Raw genomic sequence first — 18,407 nt, forward strand, 5'->3', positions numbered from 1 at the left:
TGTTAATGAAGCAAACTTATTCTATCAGCTCTGGAGAGATCGAGAAATTCAGCTCGCCTTGATCTGCGAAAAAAAGAGAGACCGGACCGAGGAGAACGTTCATAAAAAGAACGCCCATGTAATACAGCCGGGAAGGAGGTCTTCACAACGACGAGGTCTTCAGGTCTTTATAATTCATCATTCCGTTGTCACCACTTCATGTCCGTCCAGAAACAGCATCTCCAGTCTGTTGCATTGATCTCCATCCTTCTAGTACTCAATGGTCACGGCTTTTGTCTTTAGATATTCATTTAATGCTTCTTGGCCTGAAACAAAACCAAAAGGTGCATCAGTTCTATGGTCCTGCATTCCACTGCTCCCCCCCCCAGTCTGCATGGAGTTTGTATGGTTTCCCTATGTTTTGCCGGTGAATGAATGCACCGGACCAGAGGCGTACTACCCAGGCCCGGATTTCCCACAAGGCCACTGAGGCCAGGCCTTGGGGCGGCAGGGCACCAAGGGGCGGCAGGGGCATGGATTCCCCAGACGCCCGTAACATACAGTTAAGGGCGGTAAGTTATGGGGGAATCCGCTCGCTCGTTAACAAGTGATTGCGGCGATGTCGCCGAAATCACTTGTAAAATGTGTGCTCCCGTCCGTCCTCCCCTTTCCCCCCCTCCACATACCTCTCTCTGCTGGCTCTGTCTTCGGGACTCCGTCCTCCCCCCGGCCACCGAGTCTGTCTCCCGTTCCTGCTGCCGATGTACACAGTGAGAGGGGAGAGCTGTGCTCTTCCCATCTCAGCTGTGACAGGAGTTCTAGCACAGTGCTAGGACTCCTGTTTTGGAGGTGACAGGGTCAATAAAGAGAACATGTCACCTCCAATTGCTATCACACAGGGAATTGTTTTCTCCTGTGTGATAGCAAAAAAGTTAAGTGAAAAAAATAAAATAATAAGAAATAATAATTAAATTAATAAAATAAAAAAGTAATTAAAAAGTAAAGAATAAGAAAAATAATAAGAAAATTATACAAAAAAAAAAAAAAAAAGTAAGCGACAAGCTACAAATAAATAAAAATAAAAAAAAATATGATAAAAAAGTAAAAAAAAAAGAAAATATTTAAACTAAGCGTGCCACCCCTGCCATCCGGTTGCCATTCTCCGTCGATTTGGGGGGGGGGGGGGTAGTTCGGTTGGAGGGGAGGGGGTGCATTGCGGAACATGGCCTTGGGGCGGCAGGGAGAGCAAATCCGGCCCTAGGCATACCTAGAACCTTCAGGGCCCCGACGCAAGAAATTCCCACTTTCCACTGATCCTGGGGCCCTTTACCCCCATTGGTGGACTTTTCATTAATGTCCCGCAGCGGGCCACCTTCCACCAATGGTGTCAGTTGTTTATTATGGTTGTTTTTTTTTTTTTTTTTTTTTAACCATTTTATCGAATCTATATTCTTTTACAATCACATTTTTTTTTTTTTTTTAGGACCCATGGTGAAATATCAGGGGTCTAAACGGACCCCCGATGTCTCAGTGTTGAGATAGGGAAAGGGACTGAGAACAGATTTGTCAGTCCTCATCTTTGCAGCCTCAGCTACACAGAATGAATGAACAGGAATAACTCTGTACAGAGCTTCCCTTTCATTTATAAATGGAGGCAGGGTCGATCTGCCCTATAGGCTCACTATGCAAGCCGCTTAGGGCCCCGCAAAGCTGCGGAGGGCCCCCCAAATTACTAGAGGCCCAGCCTGGTGAGAAGTCATTTTCGGACCCTCGCCCCGCTTCTCAACTCGCTGGCTGCATGGGAGAAGAGGTAAGGAGTCAGCACCCCCGCCTTCTCACTTTAATGTAAGATGTCATTTCTGACAGCAGAACATCCCCTCCCCCCGCTTTAATCTTTAATGTGACATGTCACTGTTGGCAGTGCCCCCCCTTCCCAACTTTAATGTGACATGTCATTTTGCTTAGGGCCCCAGGGAGGTCAAGATCGGCACTGAATGGAGGCATAGTAAACAGTTTACTATGCCCCAGCTATGTATGAATAAAAAGAAAGGAAAAAAAATCACTGACTCTATTCATTAGAACAAGGAAGGGGCCAGTAAACACATCTACCCCCCATGGTGGCACAACTCCACAAATGCAACGTTTGCGACCCTGGTAGTTCAGTCACTGATGTCAGTCGGTTTTTTGTTTTGGCTGTTTTATTTTGTTAATTATTTTTTTTTTATTATTTTATACCATTTTTTTATGGTTTACATTTTTTTAGGACGCCGCCCGCCCCCCCCCCCCCTGTTAGGGGGCTTTGTTGGAAAACAGAGTCAGTGATCAGTACAGATTCATTAAGACAAGGAAGCAGCCGGTAAATAACACATTTACCGGCCCCTTCCCTGCTCTCCATCCTGACAGATCCCCTGCAGCAGCTGAAGGTGGGAGGGGGAAGCCTGGCAGTGCTGTAAGGAGACAGGGAAGGCCCAGGGGCCTGGGGGCAGCAGCACATTACCCTCCTGCAGCTGTTGAATGTCTGCGGGAGGGAGTGGAGGGAAAGTGGGCATTCAGCGCCTGCTTGGAGGGATCAGTTCCTCTAGATGCCGCACCCCTCCTATCCAGGCGTAGCAGGGGGCCTGGTCGCAATGGCGACCCCCGCAATCCCTGTACATACACCTCTGCACCAGAACCTTTTTTTAACAATGCAACACATGGTATATGCGTTGTGGCTAAGTATATAACGCACGCATTTTACATTGCCACGATGCACCTTAAACATTTAAAATGGCAGACTTCACTTTTAAAACGTTAAAGCCCAAATAAGTAGGTTTAATACATTCCAGGTGTAAAAAAAAAAAAAGCCTGTCCCCTGCCAGCTTGCTGCACAGAAGGACCCTTGCTCCCTGTGTGAAAGCAGTGGTCTCTCTGCAGAGGTCAAACAAGCCCCCTAGTAAGTAAAAGGAAGAGTTCCCCAATCAGCAAGGAGCATGAGTTTTGCCGATTTCAGAGCTATAGTTATATACTAAGGGCCGAGGTGGCCTGATGTCTGCTGCGGAGACACTTTCCATTTTCTGTCCATTGCTTGTACACATTATAGAACCAAATTTATTCTCACCTAGATCTTTGCCAAATCCGGACTGCTTGAAGCCTCCAAATGGAGCCGCGACGTCTGTTTTATTGTATGTGTTGACGAACACGGTGCCGGCCTGAAGCTTCTCGCTAACGTACAGAGCTTTGTTGATGTCCTTGGTGAACACGCCGGACGCCAAGCCGTACTCCGTGTCGTTGGCCCGCTTCAGAACACCATCAATGTCTCTAAAAAATCAGAACGCACAGTCAGTTAGATGTCTGGTGGTCGTGTATAACAAAAGGACAGAAGGCGTATTCAGTGTCCAATCAGAAATCAGCTCTCATTAGTATGCCCATTCCAAGTCACAAAACATAGATTCGGATTGGCTGATGTGGGCGCTCAGGGCACAGGGTCCACCTATAAATAAAATATTGCTTTGGGATGGGCTGACCCTTTACTATTATACCAAAATTATCATTGAACCTCTAAATAAGCAACGCTCAACCTTTTTTTTACTCCAGAGGAACCCTTAAAATGTTTTTCAGGTCTCAGGTCTCCGGCGTGTTCGCAAAGCCCACGTGCAGAGCCCGCCAGGAAGTTGGCACTGTGCTAATCACAGGCAGTGAGACATTTCCCAATCTCTGCAGCCAAGCATCAGGACACTGGGGCAGATTCAGATAGATTAGCGGATCTTTAGATCTGCGTAATCTATCTGATTTTCGATCCGCCGGTCCAATTTTGCGAGGCAAGTGCATGATTCACCAAGCACTTACCTCGAAAATTGCACCGTCAGATCGTAACTCCCCCGGCGGTTTTCAAATTTTGCGGCTAGGGGGAGTGTACAATTTAAATCAGGCGCGTTCCCGCGCCGATTTAACTGCGCATGCGTCGCCGGCGAAATTTGCCAGTGCGCATGCTCCAAATGACGTCGCTAGGACGTCAATGTTTTCGGCGGCTACGTAAATTCCGGCCATCCGTATTCCCGATCGACTTACGCAAACAACGTCCATACTTAACATTAGCTAACCCTCATATAGCAGGGGTAACTATCCGCCGGAAAAAGCCGAACGCAAACGATGTAAAAAAAAGCGACGGGCGGGCGTTCGGTCTTGAATCGGCGGTTCTCCTCATTTGCATATCCGACGCGTAAAAAAATGCGACGACACCTAGCGGCCGGCGGTAGATTGCAGCCTAAGATCCGACTGGTGTAAGTCACTTACACCAGTCGGATCTAAGGGAGATCTATGCAGAACTGATTCTTATGAATCAGTCGCATAGATCCGACCGTGGGATCTCAGAGATACGACGGCGAATCAGGAGATCCGCCGTCGTATCCCCTTGATGAATCTGCCCCACTGTCTCTCTGCCTGTGATTAGTGCAGTTCCGACTTCCTGGCGGGCTCTGCACGTGGGCTTTGGGAACACGGCGGAGCTCATCCTTAGTCTCAAGGAACTCCTGCTAAACCAATTTATTGATGGTCAATGGGAAAAATGGCCCTTACATTGGTAGCCAGTGGCAAGAATGCCCCTTTATAGTCAGTTAAAAAGATCACTGGCAGAATACCATTGGCTTTGCCGAGTGACATTGGCCCTAAAACTATGCAGGCATCATTAGATAGGAGGTCAATCAGCCACAGCTCAAGGAACCCCTAGTAACCTCCGGAGGAACCCTGAGGCCCAGATTCTTAAAGGACTTACGACGGCGCAGCGCCATGTACGCCGTCGTAAGTCCTAATCTGACCCGTCGTATCTATGCGTCTGATTCTTAGAATCAGTTACGCATAGATATCCATTAGATCCGACAGGCGTAAGTCTCTTATGCCGTCGGATCTTAAGTGCAATTTTTTTTTGGCCCGCTAGGTGGCGCTTCCGTCGAAATCCGCGTTGAGTATGCAAATTAGCTAGATACGCAAATTCCCGAAACGTACGCGCGGCCAACGCAGTAAAGTTACGACGTTTACGTTAGGCTTTTCCCGGCGTAAAGTTGCCCCTGCTATATGAGGCGCAGCCAATGTTAAGTTTGGCCGTCGTTCCCGCGTCGAAATTTGAAAAAGTTACGTCGTTTGCGTAAGTCGTCCGTGAATGGGGCTGGACGTCATTTACGTTCACGTCGAAACCAATGACTTCCTTGCGGCGTACTTTGGAGCAATGCACACAGGGAAATTCCACAGACGGCGCATGCGCCGTTACGCAAAAACGTCAATCACGTCGGGTCACAGTAGTTTAACATAAAACACGCCCCCCCCCCTTCCACATTTGAATTAGGCGGGCTTACGCCGGGCCAATTTACGCTACGCCGCCGCAACTTATGGAGCAAGTGCTTTGAGAACACAGCACTTGCCCGTGTAAGTTGCGGCGGTGTAACGTAAATCAGATACGTTACACCGCCGCAAAGATACGCCATTCTACAAGAATCTGGCCCTAAGTTTCCATGGAACCCTGGTTTAGAATGGCTGCCCTAGAGGAACATGAAATAGGTTTCCCCTCAGATCTCGGGAACTCCTGCTAAAGCCAATTCATCAGGAGGTCGGTGGGAAGATTCCTACGCTACATTGTAGAGAAGAATGTCCCCCTTAGCTAAAAAGATCGTCGGTGTCATGCCGCTGCAATTGCTTCAAGTTTATGAAAAGACACTGAGGTAGGAGAAGGGTGTTAAAATGTATGAGCAGACTCCAAGGAGGGGGTCTATCAGGATGGCTGTACGGGCCCCCATGATTTTTAATGGCGGTCCAATATTCACTTCAGTAGGCATGACTAAACAACTACCTCCCCTCCCCCACAGCAGACAAGTGGCACAGCTGCCCTTACCCATCTTCAAATTTTGATATTATCATCACTGGGCCAAAAGACTCTTCTTTAGCGATGAACATCTCATCAGTGACGTCTGTAAATATGGTCGGTTCAAGGAAGAAACCTAAATAAAATAAAATAAAATAAATGGTCAAAAGGAATGGTCAAGATAGCAATGGCAGGAGTCTCCATATCCTATTGAGGTCCAGTGCAGATTACACTGCCAACCGGTCTCTACTCAGAGCTTACATAACACAATGCAGCTGATTAGGGCCCTACAGATTGACGCAGTGTCGCTGGGAGCTCCCAGATAGCGCAAGAATATTACAACAATACAGAACTTTTGGAGACAGTGGAGATTGGAGAGAGGTAGTGAGATAGTGGAGAGAGATAGATAGATTCAGGGCTCAGCAGGAATGTGGGGGAACGCAGTTCTGGCACCTCCAGCATATCCAGCACTGAATGTATGTAATGACAAGGGGTGCTGGACAGGGGCGTACCTAGAGCATTTGGCACCCGGGGAGGATCCAATATCTGGCACCCCCCCACGTTAAAATGTAAAAACACCCCACTGTGCCCCCTGCATACCTCTGCATCCTTCAATATCTTTTTGTTACTACTGTGTACCCCTCTCCACAACTGCACCTCTGGACCCCTTTACATTACACAGCACGCTGCACCTCTGGACTTCTTTACATTACACAGCACCCTGCACCTCTGGGCCCCTTTACATTACACAGCACCCTGCACCTCTGGGCCCCTTTACATTACACAACACCCTGCACCTCTTTACATTACACAGCCCCTGCACCACTGGACCCCTTTACATCACATAGCCCCCTGCACCTCTGGATCCCTTTACATTACACAGCACCCTGCAACTCTGGACCCCTTTACATTACACAGCACCCTGCATCACTGGACCCCTTTACATTACACAGCACCCTGCATCACTGGACCCTTTTACATTGCACAGCACCCTGCATCACTGCACCCCTTTTACATTACACAGCCACCTGCACCTCTGGACCCCTTTACATTACACAGCACCCTGCATCTCTGGACCCCTTTACATTACACAGCACCCTGCACCTCTGGACCCCTTTACACTACACATCCCTCTGCACCCCTTTACATTACACAGCACCCTGCATCACTGCACCCCTTTTACATTACACAGCCACCTGCACCTCTGCCAGCCCCCCCCCACATGTCTTTTAAATCGGGATGGTGTCACACCTCTAGCGGGTGTCACCCGGGGCGGACCGCACCCCCCTAGGAACGCCTCTGGTGCTGGAGGGTCTATCGATGTTGACTGCTGGGGGATCAATTGTTGTTGGAGAAGTCTATGGTTGCTGGGAGGGATTTACAGGAGAGGGAGGGGTCTGTTATTCCTCGTTGCTGATTTATTCATGCTGGCTGCTAAGAGATCTATTGTTGCTGGGGGTCTTTTGTTGCTGATGAAGTGTAATGAAGTCATTGGGAGATCTATTGTTGCTGCTGGTGGTTTATAGTTGTTGGGGTGGATTTATTACTGCCAGGGGCTTCTATTTTTCCTAGTTGCTGGGGATCTTTTTTTTTTTTTTTTCCAGATAATTAGATAAGTAAATAGATCAGATAATTAGATGGATAATTAGATAAGTAAATAGATCAGATAATTAGATGGATAATTAATAATTAGATAGATAAGATAATTAGATGGATAATTAGATAAGTAAATAGATTCGATAATTAGATAGATAAGATAATTAGATAAGTAAATAGATCAGATAATTAGATGGATAATTAGATAGATTAGATAATTAGATAGATTAGATAATTAGATAGATTAGATAATTAGATGGATAATTAGATGAGATAATTAGCTGCCAAATAATTTATAATTCTGGTCATTTAGATTTTTGATCCAGATCCATCCTCACTAGCAGACAGAAGAGGATATCCCTGACCCCGAGTCCAGTATAGCATTACAGCCTGGTCCAGGACACACCCCTTTGCTGGTTTGTGATTGGATAAGCACACAGATGATGTCACCTCTCTGCTAGGCCAACTTGTACACATTTTCACATCTCACCGTCCTGCACTAAACAAACCAGCAGAGCCAGGACTGGCCCCCAGTACTCCCTCTCCTTCTTCCAGTCTGAGTGTTGCTAGTCATGGGGATTCCAAGAGGGTAATATGAAATCAGATTCAGGTACTTCTGCTAGCTGTATGTTATGCTGGAATAAACTGGGATCTGATATCTGCACGGGGTTCAGCTTTAAAATCAGCCCATCCGCCCCCCCTGCACATTATACATTGTGTCCCCGGCCGCCCTGTGCCCCTCTGCCCTTCCTGAATTAATGCAGCAGATGGCACTCCTGGCACAGAGACACCAACACTCATCCTGCCCCGCCGAGTGAATCCCGGGATATTGAACCCAGATTTCTCGGAGAGACGCAGAGCACAGAGAAGGTACATCAGATGGATCGGATATCTGCCCAGTGACTTCCAAAAAATAAAAAAATAAAAAAAAAACTGCTCCTACAGCCAATCAGCCTACAGCTGAACTACACGTGCCACTTATCTCGCCAGCCATCCATGCGATTTTACTGCGATACATTGCATCAGTCTATAAAAGGAGGGGGGCATCATTACTAATCGTCCCTCGTAAATCCTGCTGCAGATGTACCCTTCCAGCCCCCAGTGTCTGAAACATGTTAAAGGGGAAATCTGCATGAAAAATTTCCTGACATGTTACAATATAGAGTGCCACTTCAACTCTTATCATTAAAAAGTCATCCTTTAGCTCAGATTCAGTGCCTTTACTTAGGCTGAAATGATGTCATCGGTCTGCTGCAGGCAGGAGAAAGCATTTCCTCAGTTTACTCTCCCCCCCCCCCCCAGTGATCCGCAATATTGTAACTTTGATCTGATCTGTGTCAGACATTTGTGAACACAGCCAAGAAATGCACAGGGACTCGGATCACATGGTAGTAGATGATAACACCGGATGATGCCTGAACAAAGATGACATCATCCTTCTGGAAACTCTATAAGAGGTAATACAGCGAAACCTCGGATTGCGAGTAACGCGGTTAACGAGCTTTCCGCAATACAAGCATTTTTTTTTCTTGGCTTGCGAGCGTTGTCTCGCAAAACAAGCCGGATTCAAGCCTCTGCGGTGTGCAGTACCGCATTTGGCCAGAGGTGCGGGGGCACCGATCCGAGCCGTTTGGAAATACTCCGTTCCCAAGATTTTCCGAGTTCAGCCGAGCTGTCCCCGAGAATTTCCGAGGCTCTCCGGTGCCCCCCACCTCAGGCTACATGCTATTGCATGCCATAGAAGTCAATGCGGAACTAATTATTTTAGTTTCCATTGACTTCTATGGGGAAACTCGCTTTGATATGAGTGTACTTTGGATTACAAGTATCCTCCTGGAACGGATTATGCTCGTAATCCGAGGTTCCACTGTACATACCCAAGCATGTTACACTTGAACATTACTGCATGCATGGACTTAAAGCAGAGTTCCGCCAATTTTTTATTTTTTTTTAAAGTCAGCAGCTACAAATACTGCAGCTGCTGACTTTTAATCTATGGACATTTACCTGTCCTGGGCGCCCGCGATGCCGGCACCTGAAGCCGATCTCTCCTTCGGCTTTCGGATGCTGACGCCGCCATCTTCGGTAAGGGAATCAGGACATGAAGCCTTGTGGCTTCACTTCCTGGTTCCCTACCAGGGCTCAAGTCCTGCGGGAACGGAGTTCCTGCACTTTTTTCACAGCAGGAACGCAGTTCCCTTTGCAGGGAGCAGCCGAGCCGCCCGAACCGATCCTTCACTAAGCAGCGATTCCCAGCTCAAATCACTGTCAGGGGCAGGCGAACCTTAGTAATCCTTTATGTTACTGGCCGCTTCCTGTATATGGATTCATCAAGTAGTGTGCGGGTATTCCGTCACTTCCTCGATGCCGCAATGTCTCCTGGGAGCTTTTGTCATTGTTCCCAGGAGACATTGCGGGGGTCTGCCTGTTATCACGGGATTTAGAAAGAACTTGCTTGCCGCAATGTCTCCTGGGAACAATCACAAAAGCTCCCAGGAGACATTGCGGCATTGAGGAAGTGACGGCATAAGCTATGACTAAGCACTGACATTACAGTGCGAAACGCGTCAGTTATACACCCCACTGTCTGCTGTGACTTGTAGTGCTGTTTTCTTTTTACCATTAAAGGATTTTGCGGAAGTGCGGCTGTCCAATCTTTTTTTTTTCTCTAAGGAGTGGATCTTGGGTGGGAGTTCCAACACTTTTTTCCCCAGGACTTGACCCATGTTCCCTACTGCACATGCGCAAGTCGTGCTGCGCGATCTGAATGGTCCCTGCTGTCTTCTGGGACCTGTGTGTCTCCCAGAAGACAGCAGGGGGACAGAGGAGGCGCTGGACATTGCGTAGATATCTATGCCCGGAAGTGGGAGAAAATACCTTTATTTAGACAGACATCTGCTACTGGAATCTGTCAGAGGTAATAAATACCTGGGAGCATTGCAATGACACCCTACCGAGTATACATGCAGTTAAATCTCATGCTGGCTCCACTATATCAGCTGCCATCAGTGTACCTGGTCTAGGGACTTGCTTCCCTCCATATACCAGTGTGGCGCCCTCTTTCACGCCTGTTTCGCAATATTCAAGGAGTTTATCCAAATGAGCTTTGTGATTCTGAGGGCCGTGGTCTGTAGACCTGTCCAGAGGGTCCCCGATCTTCATCTTCTTCACCTCTTCAACCTGGAAGGAGAAGACATGGATTGGAAATATGTTGATTGATGTGCATATCAATCGCATGACAAATGCTCATATACAATGCCCATGTACAAGGCTGTGGATAAGAGGGTACCACTGGTCTTCCTGTATAGGGTCCAGGACAGCAGGGTGAATTGGATGTGGGGAGGGAGAGTGATCCTATTGTGCGCTTATCGGCAGGAAGGAGAGGAGGAAAGTCGGAAGCACTGCAGCGGTAGGGGGGGCACACAGGGGATCTGGGCAACAGGGGGAAACATATGGTGCACAGGGAAGGTGATCGGTGTGTGTTGGTGGGGGGGGGGGGGCATTACAGGAACTAATCCCCTGCATGGCTCTCTGCAGCAGCTGAAAGCAGGTTTCTTCTCCTCTCCGTCCTGTTGGCTTTCACCTGCTGCAGAGAGAGGAATATAGGGGATCGGTTTTAGTAATTTCCCCCTCCCCCCACCAACACACACACCGATCACCCTCCCTGTGCCATCATATGTTTCCCCCTGTGTGCCCCCCCTACCGCTGCAGTGCCTCCGGCTTTCCTCCTCTCTGGAACTAATCCCCTGCATTGCTTCTCTGCAGCAGCTGGAAGCTGGTTTCTTCTCCTCTCCCTCCTGTTGGCTTTCAGCTGCTGCAGAGAGAGGAATATAGGGGATCGGTTTCAGTAATTGCCCTCTCCCCCCACCAACACAAACCGATCACCCTCCCTGTGCACCATATGTTTCCCCCTGTGTGCCCCCCCCCACCACTGCAGTGCCTCCGGCTTTCCTCCTCTCCTTCCTGCAGCGGCAAGCACACATTAGAATCCTTCAAAATGGAGAGTGGGGGGAACCCGCATCCAATTCGCAATGGTGTAAACCCAGCCTGACTGTCTGCATCTCCTTCCAATCCCGTACTCGCCCCTTCTAAGTGGTCATTATCGCCGTCACTCACCACTCTCCGCACAAACTCATCATAAATAGACGACTCTATAAACAGTCTTCCGGCTGCAATGCAATTCTCCCCTTTGTTGAAGAAGACGGAACTCATTCCCTACAGGAGAATACAGATATAAGATTTGTAAACGAGTCACTGGAAGGATCAAATGCTTCATTTGCATTCCTTCTGCCTCCTTCTATATATAAATCTAAAAATGCAAATAACTAAAATAAAAAATAGGTAAATGTAAACCCAAATGTATTTATTTATATGCATGTATGTATTTATTAACATATATATTTATATGTTTAGATTTGTGTATATATTTATGTATTTATTTATTATAAAGAGACGCGTTTTGCCTGCTGGTTGGGAACACGAGCGATTTTGCGAGTGTTCCCGACCCGCACAAGCGTGAGCCTTAATGTGGTGCGATACATTATTAATAAAACATGATTTCCTGAAATAGTAACATATACAGTATATATATATATATATATATATATATATATATATATATATATATATATATATCTATCCCTAAAAATTTACACTCGCCTCTCGCATTTTGCGAGTAAATTTTGAGGGCTGGCGAGTGACTGGCTGGCTGCTTGGGAGCAGGGGGGGCGAACGAGGAGTGGAGAGGAAGAGCCGCCGCCGCGTTCAAACCGCGGGGAACATTACAGCTTTCAATTCAATAGCTGTGTGTTCCCCGCAGCGTGCGTCTTATACAGCCCCTCCCCTCCGGGAAACTGATAGGCAGATCACCCATCCCAGGATTGGATGGGTTATCTGTCCATCAAAGTTTCCCGGACAAGAGGGGTGGGGCCGTATAAGACGCGTGCTGCGGGGAACACACAGCTATTGAATTGAAAGCTGTAATGTTCCCCGCGGTTTGAACCATTCGGCGGCGGCTCCTTCTCTCCTACCCAGCACAGGTAGGATGCGGGGGGGGGGGCTCTGGCTAACCTGTATATGTGGGTGGCGAGGGGGACTCTGGCTAACATGAATATGTGGGTGGTGAGGGGGACTCTGGCTGCAATGTGGGGACATTTTGCTGCATTGGTAGACATGGGCAGGCTGCATTTTTGGGCACGGATTAAGTTGTTGTTAATATTTATTACTTAATTCTACATAAAACATTTAAGTGTAATTTCATGAGATTTATGAGGGCGTGTCTAGGGGCGGGACATGGTAGGGGTTCGGCGGGGCAACTGGTGGCGAGTATGCCTTGAGGCCTGGCTAGTAGCTCAGGACTTGAAATTTTGAGCCCTGTAATTATATATATATATATATATATATATATATATATATATATACACATACACATATATATATATATATACACACACACACACACACACACATATACATATATATATATATATATATATATATATATATATATATATATATATATATATATACACACACACACACACACACATACATACATACACACATACACATTATATATATATATATATATATATATATATATATATATATATATATATATATATATATACACACACAAACATTTTTGCATATAGTAAAATGCTTATATTTAATTATTACGTATTCTGTTTATATTTGTATGTATGTTTATGTATATGTAGATCTAAATATAAATACATTGATGCAAAACTAGTTCTAAATGCAAAACTACAGTAAATAAAATAAAAACATTTATAATAATGTAAATCTAATCTAAATGTATATATAAAACTTTAAATCTAAAGAAATTAAATACATTTATGCAAATCTAAATGAAGCATTAAATAAATTGCATAAAAATAACACATTTAAATATACGGTACATCTAAACAAGTACAATAAATTAAACACCATGGGGCAGATCCAGCTACATCTGCGCCGGGGCGCAGTGTATCCAAGATACGCTACGCCGCCGTAACTTATCTTTTTAAAATCGAATCCTCAAAGAATTTGCGCCGTAAGTTACGGCGGCGTAGTGTATCTCTGGCGGCGTAAGGGCGCGGAATTCAAATGGATGTAATGGGGGCGTGTTTTATGTAAATACGTTGTGACCCGACGTAAACAACGTTTTTTTTTTTAACTGCGCATGCGCCGTCCGGGGGGGTATCCCAGTGCGCATGCTCGAAATTAAACCGGAACCAGCCAATGCTTACGACGGTGATGTCATTCTACGCAAATTCCTATTCGCGAACGTAAAACGTCTTTGAGAACCCGGGTCTTGCCCCAGGGAACATGTATCAATGGAAAAAAAGTTTTAAAAACGGTCGTTTTTTTCCATCATTGGTATCCACTTCAGGACTCCTAAAAACGACAGTTTTTAAAACTTTTTTCCATTGATACATGTTCCCTGGGGCAAGACCCGGGTTCTCAAAGACATTTTCACAGGCATACTATAGACACCCAGCAGGTACAATACTTAAAGGAATTTTAAATTATTATTATTTTTTTTTATTTAAGCATCATTAAAATCACTGCTCCTGAATCTTTAGGTGCAAACTATAGAGCACACGGCCAGTACACACCAAGTAGGTTAGGTGTAAACTATAGAGCACACGGCCAGTACCACACCAAGTAGGTTTAGGTGCAAACTAAAGAGCACACGGGCAATACAACACGTGAGAATACTGCAGCTAGCACAATCAACTGCCTGACAAATAGGAAGAACGGATCTAGCTAAACTACACAGTGTATAAATATATGTACAACACCTGGGATGCATATATATCCTCTACACACTGTAAATGTAACTGACTAGCCTGCCTGCTCTATCTAGATAGGAAAAAAAAGACACACTCTCTCTGACTGATCTCTGTTCAGTGCCACAACACACTACACGAGGCCGCCCTGCAGGCGGCCTTTTATAGTGTGGGGCGTGTACTAAAGACCTGAGCCATCATTGGCCAAAGCCACCCTGGCTTTGGCCAATTACGGCTCTCTGTACTGACGGTCCTGTGATTGGCCAAGCATGCGGGTCATAGTGCATGCTTGGCCAATCATCAGCGCGCATTGCCGCAGTGATTTATGGGCCATGGCCCGTCACTCGAATTTGGCGCGAACAACCCGTTTTGTTCGTATTTCGACAAACGATCGAACATACTACTCACCACACACTTTACAATCCAACTGTACAATTTCCTTTGGATCTAAAAACAATTATATAGAGCAAGGGTCTGTCTGATTGGATATAAATGGATTGGACAGTTTAGGTCGGTCCTTTTATTACACTGATCTAAGGTTGATTGAACAGGAATTGTATGGCCAGACAATAACTGTCCCAGAGTCACCTGGCTCCGTTCATACGGTAAAGTCTCACCATTCGGACGGCCTTGTCCAGATCGCAGTCAGTGAAGACGATAAGGGGAGATTTCCCGCCCAACTCCAGAGACACTTTCTTCACATTGCTCACCGCACAGCTGGAGGGGAAGACAAAAAAATATTGTGTATATCTGCTCTGTATCATCACTGCGCACCTCAAATGCCATTTTCTGTTAAGTCCCATTCACACCTGTGCGTCACGCCACATTTTTGGCGTGTTTGTCACGTGACAGCATAGGGCAGCTCATTCACTTGAACACACAAAAATCACGCCAATGTAGGTCCTTCACCTCTTTTGGCAGTGAGCCTCACATGTGTCTGCAGTACCCACCTTGGCGCGCGACTGCTATATGCGTTTGGGGTGCCATAAAGAATTAATGTGTATGAAGCCATAGAATGCGTTTTTATGTATACACTTCCGAATGCCATGTACAGTACCTAGAAATGTGCACAACACTTGACCCCCAGGCCTTTTCTGGCACATATTGTTTACATTGTAACAATCAGTATTTTTTGCTTGAAAATTACTTAGAACCCTCAAACATTGTGTATATATACAGTACACACCAAAAGTTTGGACACACCTTCTCATTCAAAGAGTTTTCTTTATTTTGATGACTATGAAAATTGTAGATTCACACTGAAGGCATCAAAACTATGAATTAACACATGTGGAATTATACATAACAAAAAAGTGTGAAACAACTGAAAATATATTTCATATTCTAGGTTCTTCAAAGTAGTCACCTTTTGCTTTGATTACTGCTTGGCACACTCTTGGCATTCTCTTGATGAGCTTCAAGAGGTAGTCACCTGGCGCAGCACCCCATCACTCTCCTTCTTGGTCAAATAGCCCTTCCCCTGCCTGGAGGTGTGTTTGAGGTCATTGTCCTGATGAAAAATAAATGATGGTCCAACTAAACGCAAACCGGATGGAATAGCATGCCGCTGCAAGATGCTGTGGTAGCCATGCTGGTTCAGTATGCCTTCAATTTTAAATAAATCCCCAACATTGTCACCAGCAAAGCACCCCCCACACCCTCACACCTCCTCCTCCATGCTTCACGGTGGGAACCAGGCATGTAGAGTCCATCCGTTCACCTTTTCTGCGTCGCACAAAGACACGGGGGTTGGAACCAAAGATCTCAAGTTTGGACTCATCAGACCAAAGCACAGATTTGCACTGGTCTAATGTCCATCCCTTGTGTTCTTTAGCCCAAACAAGTCTCTTCTGCTTGTTGCCTTTCTTTAGCAGTGATTTCCTAGCAGATATTCTACCATGAAGGCCTGATTCACACAGTCTCCTCTTACCAGTTCTAGAGATGTGTCTGCTGCAAAAAGGTGGAAGAACCTAGAATATGAAATATATTTTCAGTTTCACACTTTTTTGTTATGTATAATTCCACATGTGTTACTTCATAGTTTTGATGCCTTCAGTGTGAATCTACAATTTTCATAGTCATGAAAATAAAGAAAACTCTTTGAATGAGAAGGTGTGTCCAAACTTTTGGTCTGTACTGTATATATATATATATATATATATATCACTCTTCAGAGGCAACAGCCCTAAAAGTTTCCCCCTTGCATTCAAATAGATCTGATATTTCCAATTCTGGAAAAAGTCAGACATTTTTGAAAGTTTATATAATTACAAGCCAGCCTCATATATGGTCTATAACATTACACCCCCCCCCTTACCATTTCATGATCTGTTTGCCTACAGGGGTGGATCCAGTGAACCCCAGTTTTCTGACATCGGGGTGATCGGAAAGACGTTGTCCAATCAGAGATCCTATAAAGAGCAGAGATATTTATTTGTAGATAACGAATAGGTAAACAAATAAATGGACTGACAAATTCCTTGTCTGGCTTCCCAACAGTCCCTCTCTAGGCGATCGTCCATTGGGGGAGAGGGGGCATTAAAACCAGGTGGCTGAGCCGTGGTTTTACCCCCCGACCACCCAACTGAACACAGACATGCAGCCACTCATAGATGTGCACATCTGTGCTTTGCAAGCGCAGCAAAAATGAAACAACAGGTCAATTCCGGTGGGCAATTTTTGGGCCGCCAAATATAACTAATGCAGGTCTATCGGCTGTACTACAACCACCAAGCAATCACATGCAATGTATGCAATTGATGGGCACAGTGAGGCTGCAATTCATGGGCACCGTGAGGCTGCAATTCATGGGCACCGTGAGGCTGCAATTCATGGGCACCGTGAGGCTGCAATTCATGGGCACCGTGAGGCTGCAATTCATGGGCACCGTGAGGCTGCAATTCATGGGCACCGTGAGGCTGCAATTCATGGGCACAGTGAGGCTGCAATTGATGTTTTTTTTTCAGTATTTTTCAGTTTGTTTGCGCCTCCCCCAAAAATGTCAAGAACCAGTCACCACTGAGAGCTGTGCTGCTGTTCCATGTATTGTAGCATCCAGTGTTGGGAGAACAAAGGATTTCCCATAGGTGTGACTAGAGCCTTGGATCTTTCAAGTCATATGCGCCTCCTGGTGGTGGTCTCTGGGATTGCTGCAAAGAAGACTTCATTTATGGATTGAATTACTGACAGCTTGCTCATAGGGCAGAATGGTGTATTTTAAAGGAATGAATTCTAGAATTAGGGGGTAACGCTTCATTAACACTTTAATATTCCTGTTCTCCCCCATAGTAAGGATTGGTGTTTGTCGGTAAGTTGTACAATATACATACCGGCTCCTGGTAAAATGTTCACCACTCCTTTGGGGAATCCGGCTTTTACAGTCAGCTCTGCAAACTTCAGTGCTGTCAGCGGGGTCACCTGCAGCAAATGAGGAGGGGGGGGGGGGGAGTCATGTGACTTGAATACAGCAAGCAGAAAAATATCAGGAGCATACAAGGCTATGCAATGCTGAATACAAAATAATATTGAAATTTCTTACTGATAATAGTAAAGTCTAGCTCCTGGAAAAAAATAAAATAATATGTTTTACAGTGGAGATCCCAGCACTACAAGGGTTAAATGCACAATATGTCTAGGAGGAGAATAAAAACCATTACTGATCTTACCGCTGTCCTCTTTTCCCTCTGGTGCTGTGGGCAGTCCCTATGCGTCATCACCTACAACGCAGGACTATTAACCCTACATTGCACATGGATCAGACAGGCAGGCATCCAAGGCTGGGAGCACCTTAGAGAGGAGGCTGCAGGGGTCTAGACATTTGTTTCATTCCAAATTTTTTTATTTTTTTCGACAAATTCTTTAATTTGGAAACATTCGAATTAAAGAAAACCCATTTAACAATTTTTTCCAAATATTTGTAAATTTGAGAATTCGGAAATTCAAGAATCCGGACATTTGGAAATTCATAAATTCAAAATGTGAAAATCCAAAAACTCAAAAATCTGAACCAATAACTATTAAATTATAAGTATTGGAGTTTCCTTTCAAATTTGGCTGTTAGTGAACGTCACGAATACAAAGTTACGAATTATACAAAATAACGTTTGCCGTATCGAAACAAATGGAACATAACGCATTAATAATAATAATAAAAACTAGATTATTTATTATTAATTCATTCCATTTGTTTAGATGCGGCATTCGTTATT

At 45.4% G+C, this 18,407-nt stretch overlaps 1 protein-coding gene across 1 annotated transcript in view; it reads right to left on the reverse strand.

Annotated features, from left to right (window-relative positions):
- Nucleotides 1–233: 233 nt before the first annotated feature.
- Nucleotides 234–18,407, reverse strand: part of LOC120945119 (cytosolic 10-formyltetrahydrofolate dehydrogenase) — a 67,124-nt gene continuing 48,950 nt past the window's right edge. Inside the window, exons 16-23 of the mRNA XM_040358995.1 lie at nt 17,529–17,616; nt 16,517–16,610; nt 14,817–14,916; nt 11,522–11,620; nt 10,420–10,585; nt 5,840–5,945; nt 3,077–3,276; nt 234–305 (exon numbers count right to left, since the gene is read on the reverse strand). Coding sequence (XP_040214929.1) covers nt 250–305; nt 3,077–3,276; nt 5,840–5,945; nt 10,420–10,585; nt 11,522–11,620; nt 14,817–14,916; nt 16,517–16,610; nt 17,529–17,616 — 909 coding nt within the window. The 3' untranslated portion in view covers nt 234–249. The remainder of the gene's footprint in view (nt 306–3,076; nt 3,277–5,839; nt 5,946–10,419; nt 10,586–11,521; nt 11,621–14,816; nt 14,917–16,516; nt 16,611–17,528; nt 17,617–18,407) is intronic.

This window comes from Rana temporaria, chromosome 7, assembly GCF_905171775.1.
Source record: "Rana temporaria chromosome 7, aRanTem1.1, whole genome shotgun sequence".
NCBI lineage: Eukaryota > Metazoa > Chordata > Amphibia > Anura > Ranidae > Rana > Rana temporaria.